Source organism: Pogoniulus pusillus, chromosome 19 (genome assembly GCF_015220805.1).
Source record: "Pogoniulus pusillus isolate bPogPus1 chromosome 19, bPogPus1.pri, whole genome shotgun sequence".
NCBI classification, from domain to species: Eukaryota; Metazoa; Chordata; class Aves; order Piciformes; family Lybiidae; genus Pogoniulus; species Pogoniulus pusillus.
In genome coordinates this window covers 2,247,450-2,266,706 of record NC_087282.1, presented here as the reverse complement: position 1 = coordinate 2,266,706, position 19,257 = coordinate 2,247,450, and the positions used below count along the sequence as shown (strand labels likewise).

The following is a 19,257-nucleotide window of genomic DNA, read 5'->3' as shown; positions in this document are numbered from 1 at the left end:
GGAGGCCTGGAGCACAGCCCTGTGAGGAGAGGCTGAGGGAGCTGGGGGTGTGCAGCCTGCAGCAGAGGAGGCTCAGGGCAGAGCTCATTGCTGTCTGCAACTACCCAAAGAGAGGCTGTAGCCAGGTGGGGTTGGGCTCTTCTGCCAGGCAAGTAGCAACAGAACAAGGGGACACAGTCTCAAGCTGTGCCAGGACAGGTCTAGGCTGGATGTTAGGAGGAAGTTTTTCACAGTGAGAGTGATTGGCACTGGAATGGGCTGCCCAGGGGGGTGCTGGAGTCGCTGTCCCAGGAGATGTTCAAGCAAAGCCTGGCTGGGGCACTTGGTGCCATGGTCTGGTTGCTTGGCTGGGCCTGGGTGCTAGGTTGGGCTGGCTGAGCTTGGAGCTCTCTTCCAGCCTGGAGATAAAAAAAAAAAAAAAGAGAGAGAAAAAAAAAGCAGCCTTGGTTTGTGAAAGCAGAGTGTGCTCCTGCTGTCAAAGAGCAAATCCAGCCTTTACAGCACCAGTGGGCTTTGCTTTATAGGACTGAAATCTCTAGAGAGAACAACTGAGGAGAGCTGCCAGTGCTGCTCTGCATGTCTGTGCTCCTTGGGCAGCCACTTTAGGCTCCAAGGCTTGGAGCATACCTAGCACTGATGGAGGAGGAGATTTTGTGTGGCATTTTTACACATTTCTATTTACCTTTCTCTAACTTGGTGTTTTGCATATCACAAGATGGTAGATAGGAGCTCTTGCCCTTACTGAGAAGGACTTGCTGCCCAGAGCTTTCAGGTGACAGAGAGCTGAGGACACAACCACGCGTTTGTGCGCATCTCCAACGTGTCCGTGTCCGTGTCCGTGCTGCACCAGAGCAAGCATTTCTGGTAATAAAAAGTGAGCATACAAGGGAGTGAACAAACCTCAGACTGGAAATAGAAAACGATTATCCTCTTGAAATAGTCCTGAAACCAGACCAATGTGTTCTTCATTATGCACTGAACTACACTGATGAAGTTACATTCTCTCTGCTTAGCAGAGCTGATGTGACCCATATGCTGCACTCAGGAGCCACTAGGGCTGCAGAATATAAGGAGGTCCAGACCACAGCCAGCTCAAGCTGTAATTTCGAGGAAATAAGGGTTTCTGTTTGATTGTTAGGATAGAGAGCACCACTATTTGCTGTCTAAGGTGCTTGTTTATTATAGCTGCAGTTATTTCTGGGCATGGACACTCCTGCTGTTTCCTTTTACCAGCTGTACTTTGGAAGTTCAGCATTGTACCTGAAAGGGTGGGAGGCTACAACAGTAAGCAATCAATATGTTGTCAAGTCTTTTAAAACAAACACTTCATTCTAAAGAAAAATGGCCCATTTGGAATGCTTTCTGTTAAACTCCCTGCCCTGTTGAGAAGGTTCATTATTAACATTGCAGTGTTCTTTTAATTATTCTTATTAGTACAGTAGCAAGTAGATAGGTGGGTGAGTTAGAGTGAGAGTCAGCAAGTAAATGCGATGCATGTTCTGTGTGCTACCCAAACCCTCAGACAGCCAAACAGATGTAGAAATGCATCTTTGCTTTTTTTTCTTTTTTAATTTATTATAGACTGTACTCAGGGTTTTATTGTTTGGTTTGTTGTTGCTGGAGTTTTTTGTGTTATGTGTTTTGTTTGGTTGGTTTTGCTTTTTATTCCTGTTATTATTCTATATCTTCTCCATCAATTAAATTAACAGAGAAAGATTGTGAAGAGTAATTAAGGAGTTGCCACGTCTCTAAAATGTCTCCCTGCTTTTCCTCTCAATTTACCTCTCTCATAGGAACAATTGATTTGCAGAAAGGATGAACAAACATTAAAGGACTGATTGTGAGATTCTTGTTAGACAGTCATTATATAACCCAGAAAGTTAGGAAATAAGAGAAGGAGAGTGCCAAGGAGGACACAGTTATTCTTGCACTTAGACAGTAAGGTTTTTATCAGTCCCTGTCTCATCAAGCTGGCCAGTGCTAGGAAGTGCCCTCAGAGGGGCTGCCTGGACCACTCTCTGGGGCTACTGCCTGCTGGGAGCCCACTACTTATATTTGCTGAGGATTTCCAGCTGTGAATATTCTTCTTGTAGCAGGTGCTTAGGACTGATAAAAAGATGGAAGGAGAGACACCTGTGCCTTTGCTCTGCCTGGGATGTCCCAGTCACTGGGGTGCTCTATGGGAAGCAAACTTCCTTCTCAAAACTCCTGAATTTGTAGCAGGAGATTGAATCTCCTCTCCTAAGCAAAGCCTCTTGCAGGCTGCTGTGTCTCTGCATTGCATCTATCACTATCTCCAGTTAAAGCTGTTCCACTTCATCTGAGTGATTAAATATTCCTAAGAGCAGGCCCCTTAACAAGGTCCCTTGGCCTGCTGCATTATCAGCTGTACTGTTGAGCTGCTTTGTGTCATTTCTCCCCCTCTCAAACTCCTTTGCTAAATAAACACAAACAAATAGTCTGATGGTTTGGAAGCAGGACTCAGCTCTCAAGTGGCCCCTCCATTTGGGGCTTACAAGACCATCAGCCAGGGAGTGCTGGATTTACAGTCTGGGCTTGTACTCTGTCTCAGAGCCTCCAAACAGGACCCAAGTCAACTTCAGAGCCAAAATACACATGGACAGAGGGTCCTTGGGCATCAGTTTAGATGGCTAAAGGCAAGTGTGAGATTTAATATTGTTTTTTTTAGCTATCTCACCAATGCCTTTTTGACACATCTGTGCTCTGCATTAGGGCACCAAATGGCTTCATAGCTTTAGCTTGAAGGATCAGACTTCTGAGAGTTTTGCATGAATACCTCTAAAAAAGAGCCCATAACTAACTGAGCCATTTTCAAAAGTAGAAGCTGGACTCCTAAGTCATTTTGAAATGTTTTTCATTTGTGTTATACTTGCAATGCTTAACTGTGTTCATGAGAACTGTTAGAAGTGTGGAGTTCTCCCTAAAGGTGGTGCTGCACATAGCAGTTCGCTTCTGCTTTGGCCAGTTTTAGCCACTAGAAGTCTGGATCCCAGGCAAAGGAGCACAAAGGCAGAAGGACAGTGGTTACTGCAGTGCAGCATTCCCCAGGCACACTTCCTTGGTCATGTTCAGCCTTTGCGTGTTGCTCTGGAAATTCAACCGATTTGTTGTCCTCTTCTGGTCTGTAGTCAGCATGACAGTAGTTTCCAGAGCAGATTCTTCTTCTAGCTGACAGAATATGACAGCCTGTAACAAGTGGTTTAATAGATAAAATTCTGCTTCCAGATGTATTTGGGGATGTTACAATGTATGAAACAATGTCGGATTTTGAGTCTGCCTGGTGAGTCTGGCACCTGGACTGTTGTGCTATTGCTAGCTATTGCTAGACCTGGCTTGTGTGAGTTTGCTGACAAAACCCAGGGCTTTTTTGGGTGAATGCTGCCAGTGAGGGGATACATAACTAACATTTTTAATGACACTTCAGTCGAGTGCCTCTTCTGGTGTGCCAGAAGATGCTTTTTGATGTAGAATATGTTGGAGGATGGAGCATCTCTGGTGCTTGGCTGAGCTCGAATGGATGCTGGACAGAAAATGTGTATACATGAACCACTCAGAAGATAATAGTTATTTGTACTTCTGTAACCTCTGGAGACATTTAAGACGCTGCCAGTTAGGAGATTGGCCTATAGTTATTGTGTTTTGTTAGTTTTGAAACCTAGAAAGTGATTGTAATGATGGTGCCTTCCAGGCAGAAGTGCAGAGGAGTCACCAAAGCTGCTGCTTGACTTTTGACATTATTGTCATACAGCCTATGGCATTCCAGGCAGAAAGCATTTAGATGGAAAAGGGAGTTTGAAATTGCTCTATAAAAGATTATCCTTTTTACTGGTGCATTTAAAGGGAAGGATAACATTTTGGTTAAATTTTAATAATAATAATAATAATAATAATAACAACAACAGTTCCATCATAGAATCAACCAGGTTGGAAGAGACCTCCAAGATCATCCATAATTCCTTTGTTTCTTTTTGATTCTTAAGCAAATTGAAGCCACCAATACTCCACATCTATCCAGTGAATTCACTGCTGATCTCTCCCTCTACACACGTGTTGAAATCTCAGCAGAAAATAAGTCAGGCACCTCTAGATGATAGTCTTTCATAAGAATTCTCTCTGATACGCAAGATAATTTTTCAGCACCCTGCTTTAGGGTCAGTGTTTTGTACATATCACTGCCTGGGTAGCTCATATTAAATATGTTCTAAATCAGGCTGGAGTTTTAATTGTACACAATCAGCAGCTCATACAACAGCAAGGGCATAAATGGTCCCAAGTACCTGCAAAGTGGTTCTCGTTCTGTAGTAGAGGGAGCTAAACTGACGGAACTTTGTGGAGGGTTTTCAGCGGCGAGGGCAAGCCTACAAAGACTCGTGGGTTAATTTTAATGATAGATAACTCAAGTCTGAAGGTTTGAACTTTGTCCTTCTCCTAGATTTTTCATGTCGGTGTCCTGCTGTCTCAAAGGCAGTGTATGGTGTCTCCTGCTGTAGGAAACAGCAAAGTTGCAGGCCTGGGGCATCCTCTCTTCTGCTCTGATGTTCAGACTTGCCACAGTGAAGCTGCTGAGGAGCTGGTTTCTCTTCCATGAATCTACAAGATTGTCTGTTCCTATTCCCTCTTAAGAAAGTTTACAGCCACAAGGACCCTCATTTGTTTCCACGTTTTCCACCTGAATAGGAAAATTTAATCTCTCTCTGCACAAAACCACCTATCCATCAAAATCCCGTTGTAGCATACAGGGCTTTTACCCCAGAACAAAAGGAACAGAGGAAAACAAAGCACTTCGTTTCAAAGGCAGAACAGATCATTTCCTTACAGCTTACACATGGAAATGAAGATACAGAGAAATACTGAAGCTAGGAGATTGTCAGGTTCAGAGCAGCTTCTTCCATGGGCTATTCCAGCTCTCCCTTAAGAATCTAGTAAAGGAAGAAACAAATGTGGAAGTCTCTGTCTCAAAGATTTGACTTCTACCTTCTCAATTCCGCAGTCAGTAGAAGAAAAGGTGACCTGGCCAGGCCACGTCTCAGCCTTCAGAGAGGCAGGTTCAGCACTTGTGCCTGCATCTTCTTGGAAGAGATGACTGTGGGCAAGGGGAGGGCAGGGCTGCAGTGGGGTTGTGCTGTGCTCTCCTGGAGGAATTAATCCATCAGGAACGGGGTAGCTCAGTGGTAACCAGACTACTTGTGCAGCTAAACTTGTTGTAGCATCAGACTGTCTCAGGTCTTATTACATGACACTGCACACGTCCTGGATGATACCTAACTGTAGATTTAGAAATCACTAAAATCGGATTGTTTATCTAACAAAAATAGATTACAGCAGAAGCAATCCAGAAGGCAAAATAATATATATTAAACCTTATTTTCCAGGCTGTTGAAGCAATTTATAGTAGTATGTGAGTGAGCAGAAAGGTAACAGCATCTGGTAGCAATAAATGTTTCCTCTCCTGAGCTACCAAATTAGCTATGGGGAGTGATTAGAAATAAAAATAATGATTTCTGATAGAAATAGGTATCACTCCATGGGCTTTGAGATAAGAACTTGACAAATAAATGCAAACCTGGTTTTGAAAAGAGGGGAGATTACCATTTTCTGTGTCGTGTGCCAAGATCTGTGCGTTTCAAATGTTAGCAGTTGGCTTCTTTTCAAAACTGATAAATAATGATGTTTGTTGTGGAAACAATTATCCTTGAGATAATTTAAAAGGATTGTATCCCCTTTTTGTTTGCCTATAAAGACCACATTCAATTTATATATAGACACTTGCATCTCTAAACCAGTTCTTAAATCATTCCAAATTATTGATGTGCACGCAGAACTTCCCTGCCTTTGTTTGAAGTTCTATTTCTGCGGCGTTGTGCTTTCTAATTGTACTTTCAACTGCTATGACATCTGTTATAGTTGCTTCAAAAACTTTCAATACTTTTCTTTTTTTAATGATAGACTGTCTTTTCAAAGACAAACTGTCTTCATTTGCAGCAAGAAAAATAATTAGTTGAGAAAAGATCACTGATTTGGCCAGGGAACTCACCATTTTACTCTTCTCCTTTTGTTTTCACAAGTTGCTGTTTTATATGATTCCAGCACCTACTCAACAGAAAGCTGGCCAAGAAGAATTCATCTCTGCAGTAACTCAGAAACCATAGAGCATCAGCATATGTCCTGTGCTTCCCCAAGGAAATCTAGGACTTTATTCTACCAAAAGGAGTACCAAGAAAGTACTTCACAAACTGATAGTCTCTATATGTCTAACAGATGGAAAAATAAGCTGCTATGCCCAACTATACAGGGAAAAAGCTAAGCAGTTGGAGACAAGATTAATCCTTCAAAGTCTGCTGAGGACTCCTTTTTAATATAAGCAGTGATATAAATATCTGGTGCAGTAGTAAACCTAGTTCTAATGGTCTGTGAGGTAACTGCAATCTTGTCTCTGGCAGCAAAGTAGAGGAGGCATTTAAAGTCCCCCAGATTAGGAGAGCACAGTGCTTTTCCTTGCTCTTTTTTGTCAAAGCGGGGGATTTTCCCCCTTAAGCTAGAACAGACTTTTCAGCTTAGAAGAATGTAAGCCCAGGACTGTGGTGTGGTTGCAGTACACCATAACTAACCCAGGATTCCTGTAATAATTAATACAATGGTAAGGGATTTAATTGACCACAAGATTAAACTATTAAGGAAAAAAAATCATCCTAATTGAGGATTGAACCCCTACCCTTTATTCATTGAGTGTCTGCTCTGCCACTTGAGTTGTGAATTGGGGGTTAATTGACTGTCTAGAATCTCCCAAGGAGCAATTATTTCATATAATGGTGCTAACACATACTGTAGTAAGGCAATTTGTACTGGTATCCTTTTCTCCCCTGGATTGAGAGAGATTTTGTGAGGACAGCAGTTAAAAATACTGAATGCATGGGAAAAAAGACAGAAACAAAAGAAGACTTGGGGTTTCCTTTCGAGTGCCTATTGATCAAGATCAGAAACAGAAAGTATTGGTGTGGGCTCACAGATGGAATGAGACCTCACCCGGTTTTAGTTAAGAGAGCTCCTGTGGGTCTGCTGGGTTTCAGTAGCAGTGGCCTGCAGTACGATCTGGCATCGTTCTGACTGCAGGCGGAGGTTTTGGTCTCCACTGAATGCATCTCGGTTTTGTTGGACAGATGATTAGTTAGTTTTAGTCTCAGAACCACATTTTGCTCTCTGGTTTAAATATTTATGGCTAAAATCTGTGGCAGTGTCACGCTCCCTGGGACAGAAGGCAGTGTAAAGAGGCAGGGCAGTGGCACAAAAGCACCTGTAGCTCTCACCCATTTTCATCTTGGTAGCAGTGACACTGAAGATATGTTGGAGAATAAGAAGTGTGTCTGCAGTGACTTGACTTGGGCAGGTCTGGACTGAAGGAGAAACTGTTTGAGGGTCATTAGTTGCTTAAGACAGCCTTGAATACTGCTTGGGCTGGACCAACTCTCACCTGCTGCAGCATGGATGAGGCTGAGAAAACAGGATGTAACTCCAGCCCTGCACTCCAGGTCTGTCTCCTGTGCAGTTAATGGATCTGAATTTGGACAGAGTATTGCTGCTTCTCAGCCTGTGCACCAGGGCTGAAAGGTTATCTTCAGGCTTGCTTACCTTGGTGTAAGTGGTGGCAATAACCCATGGTGGGAATTCTCTTCTCTGTATTCTCCCTCTTTGATTTTTTTTGGTGTGTGATCTTGCTGCATCTCTTAGAGCTTCTCTTTGTCACTGTTTGGGGAATATAAGTTCATTGCTTAAAGCTCAAACGTGTGGCCAAAGTGCAGGCCCCAGCTCAAGTTGGTAGGATGACTTGGGAATAACCTGCAAGTACTTTTACATAAACAGCTACAGGAATCATAAAAAGAAATTAGCTACATTTACATTTGGTATTTATTTGCCAGCATGGAAATTAGTAAAACTCATTGCCTCATAGTAGATTTTTCTGCTTCATTAGTGCAAATTTGCAGAACTTTTCTAATTACTATTCTCCTTTGAAAAATAAAATAATAGAGATAATATCAGAGGTTTTTGACTAAATGAAGACTTAGTTATGGATCCAGTTAGGCATTTTGCTATTGAAGTATATTCTGCTTTTTAAATGCTTTCGTAAAAGTGCTACCTGGAGAAACTTAGAATTTAGGAAGATCTCTTCTTGTGTGGAGCTAGTGAAGATAAAAGGAACTACAGAGAAGTGCAGCTTCTTAAACTTGCATCTTCATTTCTTGACTGAGTGGGTTCTTAAGCACTGGAAAAGGCTCCCTAGGGAGGTGGTTGAATCCCCATCCCTGGAGGTGTTTCAGAGAGGCAGAGACATGGTGCTGAGGGACATGGTTTAGGCCGGTCTTGGTAGAGTTAGATGATAGCTGGACTTGATGATCTTAAAGGGCTTTAAAAGTACATTTTAACTCTTATGGGAAGGAGGACTGGCTGTGTGGCAAAGTTGTGCTGAAAAGTATCTACTAGCACTGTATGTATAGTGAGGTCTGCCAAAGGGCTGAGCAGGAGTAGCAGCTCATAACATTAAAGGTGCTCAGAAACACAAGCAGTTTAAATATGCTTTATGAACAGGTACTGTTAGTGTAGTACTTCTGAACCATGCTCCTACCTAAGCAGGGCTTTTGCACTGCTACCAGTAGCTCTCTATGCATCTAGCAGGCAGCAGATCTTAGCTATATACTGCTGTACTCTGGGATGTGGAGGCAGATAGTGCCTGGCAAGTGTAGTATGTAGGAGACCTCAGAGAACAGAGGCGACCCCAGCTTATCCAGTGCCCCTTGTGCTGGCACGTGAGGTTGCAGAGATGTGACAAGTGGGTCAGCTGAGGTGGACAGAACTCACTTTAACCACAGCTCCTTGCTGCAGGGTGATGCATTGCCTTCACAGCTTAGCTTCTGTTCCACACTAAAACATATATGCTCCTAGTGTTTGGCTTGCATTTGCATCTGCTGAAGCCTAGACCACCAGCCAGTGTGTGATCACGGGACCAGAGGGCTCTGCAGCTAGAGTGGAGCACTGCAGTCAGTCACAGAACAGCACGGAAGCAGCCTTGGAGAGTCCAGGTGACTGTTGTGTGTGCAGAGAGGTTTCTTTGAAGAGGACTTGGAGGTGTGCAAACACACTTTGTGACATGCTTTGTCTGCGTAGGAGATCTGAAAGATACTCTTGTGCTTCTTCGGTATTACAGAGCTGTCAGCAACCTAACCTCTTTGGCTTTCCACTTTTGCTTGAGGTGTTTCTGAAGGCTGAAAGTGGGGAGCAGGCGTGGCACAGTCTGCCTTCAGCTGGAGGTGCAGTGCTTCAGGCTGAAAATATTTCAGTTCCTCTTGCTTACAAATATTAGAGGTGACCAGATGAAATAGATATAGCAAATACTAAAGAAAGGTTAACTCAGATTTGAGATGGGTTTTGTTGTCACTTGTTTTCATTTGGTCAGTAAAACCTTGGAGTAAAGGCAGGGGAAACAACATTTCTTGGAAAATAAGCATAATGTTTTCTGCAGTGTGAGTTGTCCCAGGCCCTGTAGCAACAGTGTGGGTCACCAAAAGCTGCCACCATCTGAGGAGGATGATGCTCTGATGAAGAAATAGGATAAACAGCATTTCCCATTGCTTCTGCTTGTGGAAGGAGAAACCTGGTTGTGTTCACAGCATGAACTAAGTGACAGAAGCACTATTTTACACTCCAAGTGTGATTCTATTACTGTTGTCACCTAGTTCTAACTTCTCTCCTTTAAATATCATTCTGTTGCATAGTTTTCTCCACCTGCTGTTTTCTATATCTCAAACATGTTCCCAGTCCACATACAGCATCGTTCCTCACTTACGCTCTCTAGCCACTTTTCACCAGCTTGCCTGCCTTTATTTTCCCTTTATGTCTTTTTTTTTTCCTACAGAAAACAGATAAATCCATTTATTGACACAGAAATCTCCAGGGTCAGAAACCTGTTTGTTGCTGTGGGTTTTTTAATTTCTTTATTCTTTTTAATTAAGTACCACAGCCTGTTAATGACGTGGAGAAATGTAACTGACCTTCTGCAGTGTCTCCGTCTGCAGTTGGGTCAAATGAAGCAAAGTCACTCCAAAAGCCGTGGTGTAGATTGGCTACGTCAGGGACAGAGACTGCTGCTCTCAGGCATTCTGGTTTGTTTCCAGTACAGACCCGCAGTTCCCAGAGCTGCTGTGCAGCCCTTTGCTTGCATGCCTTCTCTTGGTGTTTGTTGGTGATTTCTCCTGCTGCATGGAGTCACAGAATGTCAGCGGCTGGCAGCGACTCAAAAGATCATCTGGTCCAGCCACTGCACATGCGAGCCTGGTGTGTAACCAAGGCATCACCACTGCTCCCACAGGAGCTGGTCCTGGCCTCACAAGCCAGGTAAGGTACATCCCTGCCAGCCCTCCCTTTCTGAAATGGTTTGTGTTTGCATTGCAAAATCCTGTATTGTACAAAGCCCTGTTAGCTCTTTAGAGCAGCTGCCCCTGAATCATGTAGATGGGCATGACCCTGAATGCAGGTTTCTCATGTTGTACTAGAAACTGCTGGTGAAATCTCCTCGTGTAAAAGAGGAGTAAGTGGTTGGAGTAAGTGGCAGCCCTCCGTGTTGTTTCCTGTTGAGATACAGTGAAGGTATTTGGCATTGCTCAAGGAGTACATAAAATAGCGTTGTAATTGCAGTCAATTCATTTCCTCTTGGAAGCTTACCTTTAGATGGCCATGCTCTGGCAAGCTTCTCAGCCAGTTAACAAGCAAATAAAAGCCCCAGCAGCCCCCTCCCCATGCTGCCATAAAGAGGTCTGTTCTGAAAGTTATGTGGAGCTGTGGCAAGCAGTTGCTGTGCTTGGAGCATGCCCTTGCATGCAGCATTAGCCTTCACCTTTCTCTCACTCGTACTGGAGGACGTAACTGATAGTGATCGACAGAGTTCCCGGGCACACTGCATTCGGATTTTTATTGTGGTATTACCAGGACATATGTTTCTGGAAAGAAGATATATATAGCTCTATGTTTAGCCTCAGAATATAAACTCTGTAGAAATAGTCTATTACCTGCACAAAACTGAAAATATGGGTGGCATAGTGTGCAGGAATTGGGCCCGGCTTTGCTTACAAATCAGCTTGATGATGAGGCTGCAAAAGTTATATTTTCACTGCTTTCACATAGTGAATTTATTAGCTTCTTGAAATTGATTTTGGATGCCTTTCATTTGCCATTGGGCTGAAGTCAAAAGCAAAACGATGATACACTACGTTTTGCTCACTCATCTTTTTATTGCCCAGCTATTGTTATTGAGTCAAAGACATTGGGCGCCTTCCCCGGAGGAGACAGCAAGCACAGCTCATTCTCTTTTCATTGACCAAAGCCTTCCTGGGCGCACGTGTGGCAGGCCTCAACTTCAGCATCCAGTGGCAGCCACCCAGGGGTGGAGGGGATGAGGACTGGAACTTGGTTCAGGCGAGAGCTGAGGGCAGAAGGCAGGAGGGCTGTCAACCTTTGTGCTGGTTTGTTTGCTTGGAAGCAGGGGGGCAAAGTTACTATGGCTGCAGCGCTCGGGAGTGTTGGCGCGGCTGTCTGTGGGAAGGTAATGTGAACTCAGCAGTATCAGCGCTCGTATCTTTGGTTAAAGGCTCACCAAACTAGATTGCTGCTTGACTGACAGCCTTGTCAGAGCGTGAATGAAGACTGACACTCTAATATTGGAAGCGCAGCGTTTACAAAACTTGGAGCCTGAGTTTTCTCATGACACTGCTGCTTTTGTGGAAGACTGAATTTCACATTTATTGTTAGATCAGTGCTGTGTGCAGCTCAAACTGGTTTTCAGACTGCTGGCTCACAGATAATCCTCACCCTAACGCTTGACGCAGGTGTCTTCATAGCAACAGGACTGTCATCATGTATTTGAAGAAGTAGGAGGTACGGTTTGAAGGCTCAAACGTGGTGGTATTTATCACAGCTCAATACCAAATAATGATTGATTTGACGCGTGGGTGATTGATACAGAAGTGGCAGCCTGCCCTAGTGTATCTGCCAGTTTCTGACTGGGTCCAATGCAGGGGTTAAAGGGTTCCCACCATGTAATCCTACCTTGGGGTAATGGCTTCAGTTATTGCTTTTTCCTTCAGTTGTCCCCTTAATACCCTCAAATAAGCAGAGGCAGCTAAAGAAAGAGATAATTTGTGGAGTAGACTTCTTTCATGTCAGTAATCTGCCCACCCTTTTCCTTACTTCTTTCTAACCAGTTATAAATGCCCTCTCTTCAAAGTTTGCCTTAGCTTCACTGCCCCTTAGTGAGATTTTTCAGGCAGCCCCAGGCACCCATGTGTCAGGGCACTGCTCAAGCAGGGTGTTGGACAGGGTCACTTTCCTTCCAACCCCAACCATTTTGTGAGTGTGGTCATCTCCCAAATGATGTTCTGCTCTCTAGATGTAGCCTTGATACAGTGACCTTGCATCAAGCCTGCTTTTCTCTTCTGAGAAGTCTCTATCTTGGTCATGTCAGTACAGTTGCATCCAACCCGGGTGTCAGTGTGCACCAGGCTTTCTCCAGCTGTCACCAGGCTGAAGTCTTGAGATGTCACCTACCTATGCTCTGTCCATCAAAGGCAGTGTGCTTTCCTGAGTGTCTTTGTTAAGTTGGAGAAGGTGTATTTGGTTCAGCTAGCAACAAAAAAAAGGCCTTACACAAGTCCCACTCCTGTTGTAATTGAAATTACTTTAACTGCTGTGATTTAAGGGAGGTGTAAGAAAGATTGTGTCTGCTTCTACATGGAAATACCTTAAGCAAGGAAATGTCTCCCCGAATACTAATGCTATAGCGTCCAGAGGTGTCAGTGAGCAGACTCTATTTATATGATGCAGTTTAAAAATAGGCATCCAAAAGATTTTCACAGAAGGGACTGATGAGCTGTGCTGTAGGGCGTGGGAACTGCTTAAATTGGCTTTGCTGTCAAAGCCTGTGTTTTCTGAGACTACATCATCAGCTTCTCCTGACCTTCTGGTTCTCCATTTCCTTCAGTATTCCTAAACTCTTGAGTGCAGTTCTTTCCTTACCTTCTAGGTCATATAAATCTTACAGGACTATGAGGGGGTGTGAGTGCAGCATTAAGAATCTACAAACGCTTGCAAACTGATCCGTGTGCAGTACAGCATCATTTCTTTATCCACTGAAGTGTCCTTTATGAAAAACTGTTGATTAAAATGCCAGAGTAAAGCCACTTTCATCACCTTTGCTGAATAACCCTTACCTTGGACTGTGTTTTCAGAGTGGACACATGTAAGTCCCAGCAATAATTGCCATTTCATCAACTGGACTCTGCCAGTGAGTGAGTTCAGAATGAAAAGCACATGTAGCATATGCAGGATGAATTATTTTCAAACCCCTCATTGATATCAGGACCTTTGTTTTTGGGGTGTGTGTAAAAGTGCATGTCCACACACACAAAAAATCACCTAAATTTTGCTCTACACATTTTTAAACCATACAGCTGAAATTCCTGTTGGAAATGTCTACAATCTGCTTCCATATTGCAACACATATGGTAAGGAAATCTTGCTTGCAAGCCAGTGACTGTTTTTAAACAGTTTTCAGAATGGCACTGAGTAACAGCTCATGTTCAGAAAATGGGTATGGTTTGTGTTCTATAGGAAGCAGCTTAACATTTCCCAAGCTATGACAAATCTCTGCCTAGATAATTGTGACTGTGATGATGGAATTAGTTTAGCTGTCTCTTTTTTTTAATGGACACAGTACTGGTGGTATATTAGGAACACTTCTGAGTCATTCTGGTTCTGTCTCAATCCTTCCTTTAGACTTTAGAGGCCTCTTGGACATAAAGGTTGATGTTTTTTTCTGTTCTCTTCCCCTGTCTCTCACCTCACATACATGTGTGTACATAACCCAAAATGTAAATGTTTAGCCACCAATTCTGTCACTGTGATTGTGGTAAAGCATTTCTGAAACTTGTATTTCAGTTCAGTTTTGCTTCAAACCTCATCCAGAAGAGAAAAGAACCCCCAAACTATAAACATACAAAGTGAAATATCCATAGTACCTTCAGTTAATGGTATTTCCTTAAGGCAGGTAAGTTACTGAGCCCCCTTTTAAAACAACAGTGTTAATTTACTGTTTCCTTTCATCTGTTGAAATAATTACTTTTCTTTTTTGCCTTCAGTAGTTTGTTTTGGTCGTTAACATTTCTGTAAAATTAAGTTTGAAAGGTGCTTTTAATGTTCAGATAGACTGCAGTGCACATTTGACTGGTAAAATCAACCTACTTAAGGCAGAACTAATGTTTAGCACTCGCAGCTATTTGAAGTAGTTCATTGCCCAGTTTAATGGTGCTGCCAAGGGCAATGGTCACATTACTTGCTATTATATTTTGGGGGTTTTGTTATGCTGGCAATAAAGACAGTCCATGATATTTCTGAAAACAGTGCCTTAGATCTTAAAGACATCAGTTTTCTACTAACAAGCTATAAGCTGTAATTTGTTGGGGAGAGAAACACTAACCCTTGCTCTTGGCCACGTACTCCATTTAGGAGCTGCAGTTGCATGCTGCAGTGCTAGTGCTGGATGGCTTTTCCTGCAAGCTCTGTGCAAAAAGACACAATCAAACTATACCAAGTCTGTGGTGCTGGCCAGCTGCAGGGGGAGATGTGTAATGGGGTTTGGAGGTTGCATTCTGTATGAAGACAGTTCTAAGACGTCTGCATGGATGGGTGAACAGTGGCTTAGGGTAGCCCAGCCTGGCCTGGTGGAAACTTGTGGCAGGAGGTGGGAGGGGCATGGTGTGGAGTCAGGTTGGTGGCTTCAGTGTGAGCCATCTCAGTTGTGGTCATAACCTGACTGGTAGCTTCTGTTTCATTGCATGGTTTGTGGATTTTGCTGGTTTGGGCTCTTTGAAAGTGGATGTCTCTGTCGTGTGCAGTTTGCAGTGTGAAAATGCTTGTCTGGCCTTGCATTGAGAATGACCCTTCCCAAGGGCCAAATACACCCTGAGTCATTCTGCTACTAGCACTTGTCCAGTCTCTGATTTTAGAATGTAGGTCAAATAAGATTATTTATGGGAATCTTCAGGCAAACAGTACAGAGGAAAGCCTAACCAGGGCTTTGTGTAGTGGAGCTGGTGGAAACTTGACTCAAGTCCTCAGGAAGTCCAATGGGAAATGAATCAGGACTGCCCCAGGTAACTCACAAGTGAATGGGCAGGTAGCACACACACATCTTACCTCTTCCAAGCGAGGGTGTGAATTTCTAACAACACAGATGCTTTTTTTCCTTTGATAAGCAGGAGCAGGCACAGAACTTCGAGAGTAAGCAATACATCTTTTGAAGCAGGAAAAAAAAGTAGATGTATTTACTAACCAGTGGGCAAATTTTTCCCCTTGGCTAGCCTAGTGCAATCTTACAAGCTTCAACAATGCTGAATGGATGTTATTGAGAAGTGAATTTGGCTCATTCTTTCTATGCTTTTAATAAATACTCACGGGAAAGGCAGTTGTTCAAGGGAAATGACATACAAATAAACATAGAATTTATTCTCAGTAGGCATTCAGAGGAATTTGGAGCTTCAGTTTTATGCCATGGGTTTTTCCCTGCTAGTGCAAGCAAAACTCCCATATTGATATAAGCTGTCAGTTCTCTAAAGAGAATTCATCCTTTCACAAAACAAGCCGAAATCCAGACCCAGTGGATAGAGCAGCAACGATATGAAAGGTAACAAACGACACTCCCGCTCCAAACTACACCATTGCCAGGGACTGTATTATTCTGAACTGTGGGCACAGATGATCATTTTATTTTCACAGCATCCTCTAACAATTCTTGAGACACAATCACGCACAAAGCATCATTTGTAATTGTAGCAGTTTGCTGTTTTCATCTGCTCGGGCCTTGCTTCTCAGCTGATTATCTACATACTTAGAGCTAATGAGGGTTCTTCATGCTGCCACTTAATAGACATTACCACTGTTACCACCAGAATTTCAGAACAGTGCTGGCAGTTTTTGGTTGAAGGAAAAAGAACAAATGTAGCTGCCTCACCTAGGCACCAAGGCTGCCACAGGGAACGACAGCCAGTGGAGAATGCTTACTGGGATAAAGAAGAATCTACATTATGGACTTCATTTCAGATTAATCATTGTCCAGACTTTGAAACAGTCCTTTCAAAAATCTGATTTATTAGGTGGTGTCCTGTGGAGGGTCAGAGGCACCTTTTCTGCACTCAGTCTTGTTTTTGAGTACCACTTGGTTAATTTTAGGCAGTAGTATTATTCCTGGTTTTGAGCATTCTAACTTGGGAAACAAATCTTTTAGTTGTATGGCACAATAGTTGTTGGTGTAAACAATCCATCTAAAGAGAGATTTCGTGGTTCTAGACTGCATCTCTAACTTGGATATCTTTGTCAGAAGCAATGCAGACTGCTTTAAGTCAGTATTTACTACTAGAGAGTATAAATTGAGACTTTACACATCACAAGAACATAGTTCATTGTTTGAAAATGACAGAGCTGCAAAGATTCCTCAGTACCTGAGCAGAGACTGGCTCTTGTTTAGTTCCCTAGAAGATATGTGGGAAAACACCTTTCCAGGTAAGGTTCATGCTTCACAAATAATTCGATCCCCTGCTTGTTTTTCATCAGCTACAAGCCTGCACGTTTGCATAAAGCACCCAGAAATAGCTTTGCCACCTTGAGGTGCGGTAACCTTTGTGCAAACTTCAGAGCTGCCATGGCAGTGTGTACAGCTTCAGTACCTTTCAGAATTTTACAAACCCAGCTGATTAAAGCTGGCTTTAAGTACTACTTTCAGTCTAGAATCCTGCCTTTTTAATAATCAATGAAAACATTGTGTGTGGTGTTTATTCAGCGCCTAGAAAGCACTGCTTGACATGTATTAGACCTTACAGAGCAGTATGCAGCTGTAGCCCATCCAGCAGTTTCCAAATGAGTTTGCACGAGGAATAAAAGATTGCCATCTGAGCAACACTGGAGGGAGACAAGAGCAGACAAAAGGCAGTTAAGCACTACAAAAAAGAAAAGACCCTGTTGAGATAGACATTTCTGAGCAAATGCCTCAATTTCACAGGGAGATACTGTAGCAGGCAATGTACATTGATTTCAGCACATGAAGTACATTGCAGTTGGGATTCATTAAGCTTCATTTTGTGCACTGTCGTGAATGGGTATGTCAGCTCCTCTCTCAAGTCATGCAAGGAGGTAGAATAAACCAAAGGGAAAATATAAAGTGCCCTGTAAAGAGGATAAGCCACTTTTAAAAGGAAAATGCTCTCTTTGCTAAAAGCTGCAAGACACAGTAGCAGTGATCAAAACCTAAATGTTTTTAAAGGCTTTTTGTGCTTAGTTTTTACCATGGCTTACCAGCACCAATCAGCTCATGCTCCTGGCTGACTTAGGGGGAATCCCAGTAGAGGGACAGATGCACTAATGGAATGCAGAACCTTATTGCTGCCCCTTGGAAGAAAATGTGCAGACAAGTGTTGGATCCTTCACTTTGGTACTGAAAATGGGCACGGTGGCTTTGGCTTGGGTCACAGTTGGTGTTTTTCAACTTCCCCATTTGCAGCAGGAGGCTGCAGTTCTGTGCTTACTGTAACTCTGTTCTTCCTTGGAGCCAGCTGCAGAGCTTGCTGTGGCACTCCACTGTCCCTCCAAGTGTCAGCTGCCAAATCTAAAAAGTGGCAGGTCCATGAAGCTCCTCCAACCACATCCAAGGCTAGTTTGCAGTCTGTGAATGCGGAGATCTGCAGTGCTGGGTTTCTGTGGCATTTGTTCTAGCTTGTATTTTGGTTTTAGCTGAGAAGCATTTAAGTCCAAGAGATTTATCCAAAAATCTGTTTAGTAGCTTTGATTTAGTAATGATGATGCCAGTGGCATTTTTTGCTTGTCTCAAAGTCTTCTGTAAGCTATAGTGATTTAGAGCCTTAAGATTTCTTAAGGCTCTAAAAGTTTCTTAAGATTTTCCTAGAGCACACAGAGAGGAATAAAACCTCTTCATTGCTCAGTCATCTGAGTTTTGTGCTTCACCTTCAGCAGGTAGTAGGCTGCTCTTAACGAAGTGATGCTAAGAAGCAGGGCTTTACTAGCAGCCTTTGCTACATGCCATGTCTCTCTGTTTCTGGTACAGGTGCTTGAGGTATTGGGCAGAGAGGAGTAGAGGAGAACCAGTTGCTGGCAACTGTACTCCTGCACTGTGCTAGTAAACTGTTAGAGGAAAATGTAGGACCTTGGAATTAGCCTCTTGTGCTTAAATATTTAATCTAGCTCTTTATTTTTACAAGTGATGTTTAGTCTCAGACACATGGTGGGAGTCATTGCTAGCGAGGTGCACCCTGTGGAGATGCTGTGCCTGCCTGGTGAAAGCCCTGGAGCAATGGCAGCACAACATCCGAGCCAGTGCTCAGCCCAGCTGCAGGCAGAGTAGAGCAGATTGGTGTCAGACAGCCGTGCAGAAAGTTTTCCTAGTTCCTTCCTTTCCCCAGTATTTGTTCTTTTAAAAAAGCTCAGGATAAATGACAGCAGTAGACTTAACAGTTATTAGGTTGCAAAGTAGTGGATGTGGACTACTTGGTGGTTAGCTTACATTTTACTCTGATCGCAGCTGCCATTTGGGTCAGAGCGAGTTCTCCCCTCTGACAGATTGGCTGTGTGCTAGGAAAACTTGTCTTTCCCCAGAGCATCATGTAATTATTTGGTGGTGAAGAGTGCTGCTGCGTTGCTATGGACATGAGGCTCTCCACACCGAGAGCTGCTGTACTGCTGATATATGTGACTCTAATCATTCTGTCACTAAGATGTAATATCGATACACCAGGCCAGCATTTCTATCAGCGGGCCTATTACTTGCCCTCTTAGTTGAGCAGGGGAGGAGGACTGGGATAAGCCAAATTCTGGCGGTTGTTTAGCCAGAGAGGCTTGGTTGCCCGTGGCTTTACTTGGGTAACCGTCAGTAGCCACAGAAGACACAGCACTAGCTAAACGGCAGCAGTTCAGAGCAGAGCTACGGCCCAGGGGCTGGCTGGCCCTAGGCTGGGGGCACCTCTGGGGCCCTGCGGCTGCAGCTGGGTTGGCAGGCAAGGCTGTGCTGCAGCCCCTTGGGCTGTGGGACCGAAGGCCACACAGTGGGCAGAGTGGGAGGCCTGAGGCGCTGGGGCAAGGTTGGCATTTTCTGTGCAAGTCCGTAAGTGGGCTTTGCTGGGAATCCTGCTGCTA

The 19,257-nt window shown here is 43.6% G+C and overlaps 1 protein-coding gene across 3 annotated transcripts in view; it reads left to right on the top strand.

Annotated features, from left to right (window-relative positions):
- DACH2 (dachshund family transcription factor 2) overlaps window positions 1–19,257 on the top strand; it is a 280,125-nt gene that overhangs the window by 236,471 nt on the left and 24,397 nt on the right. Inside the window, exon 8 of one of the 3 annotated variants that reach the window (XM_064158957.1) lies at window positions 6,087–6,420. The exons of the other annotated variants lie outside the window; for them this stretch is intronic. Coding sequence (XP_064015027.1) covers window positions 6,087–6,325 — 239 coding nt within the window. The 3' untranslated portion in view covers window positions 6,326–6,420. Of the gene's footprint in view, window positions 1–6,086; window positions 6,421–19,257 lie in introns of those variants that run through there. 3 annotated transcript variants of the gene reach the window in all.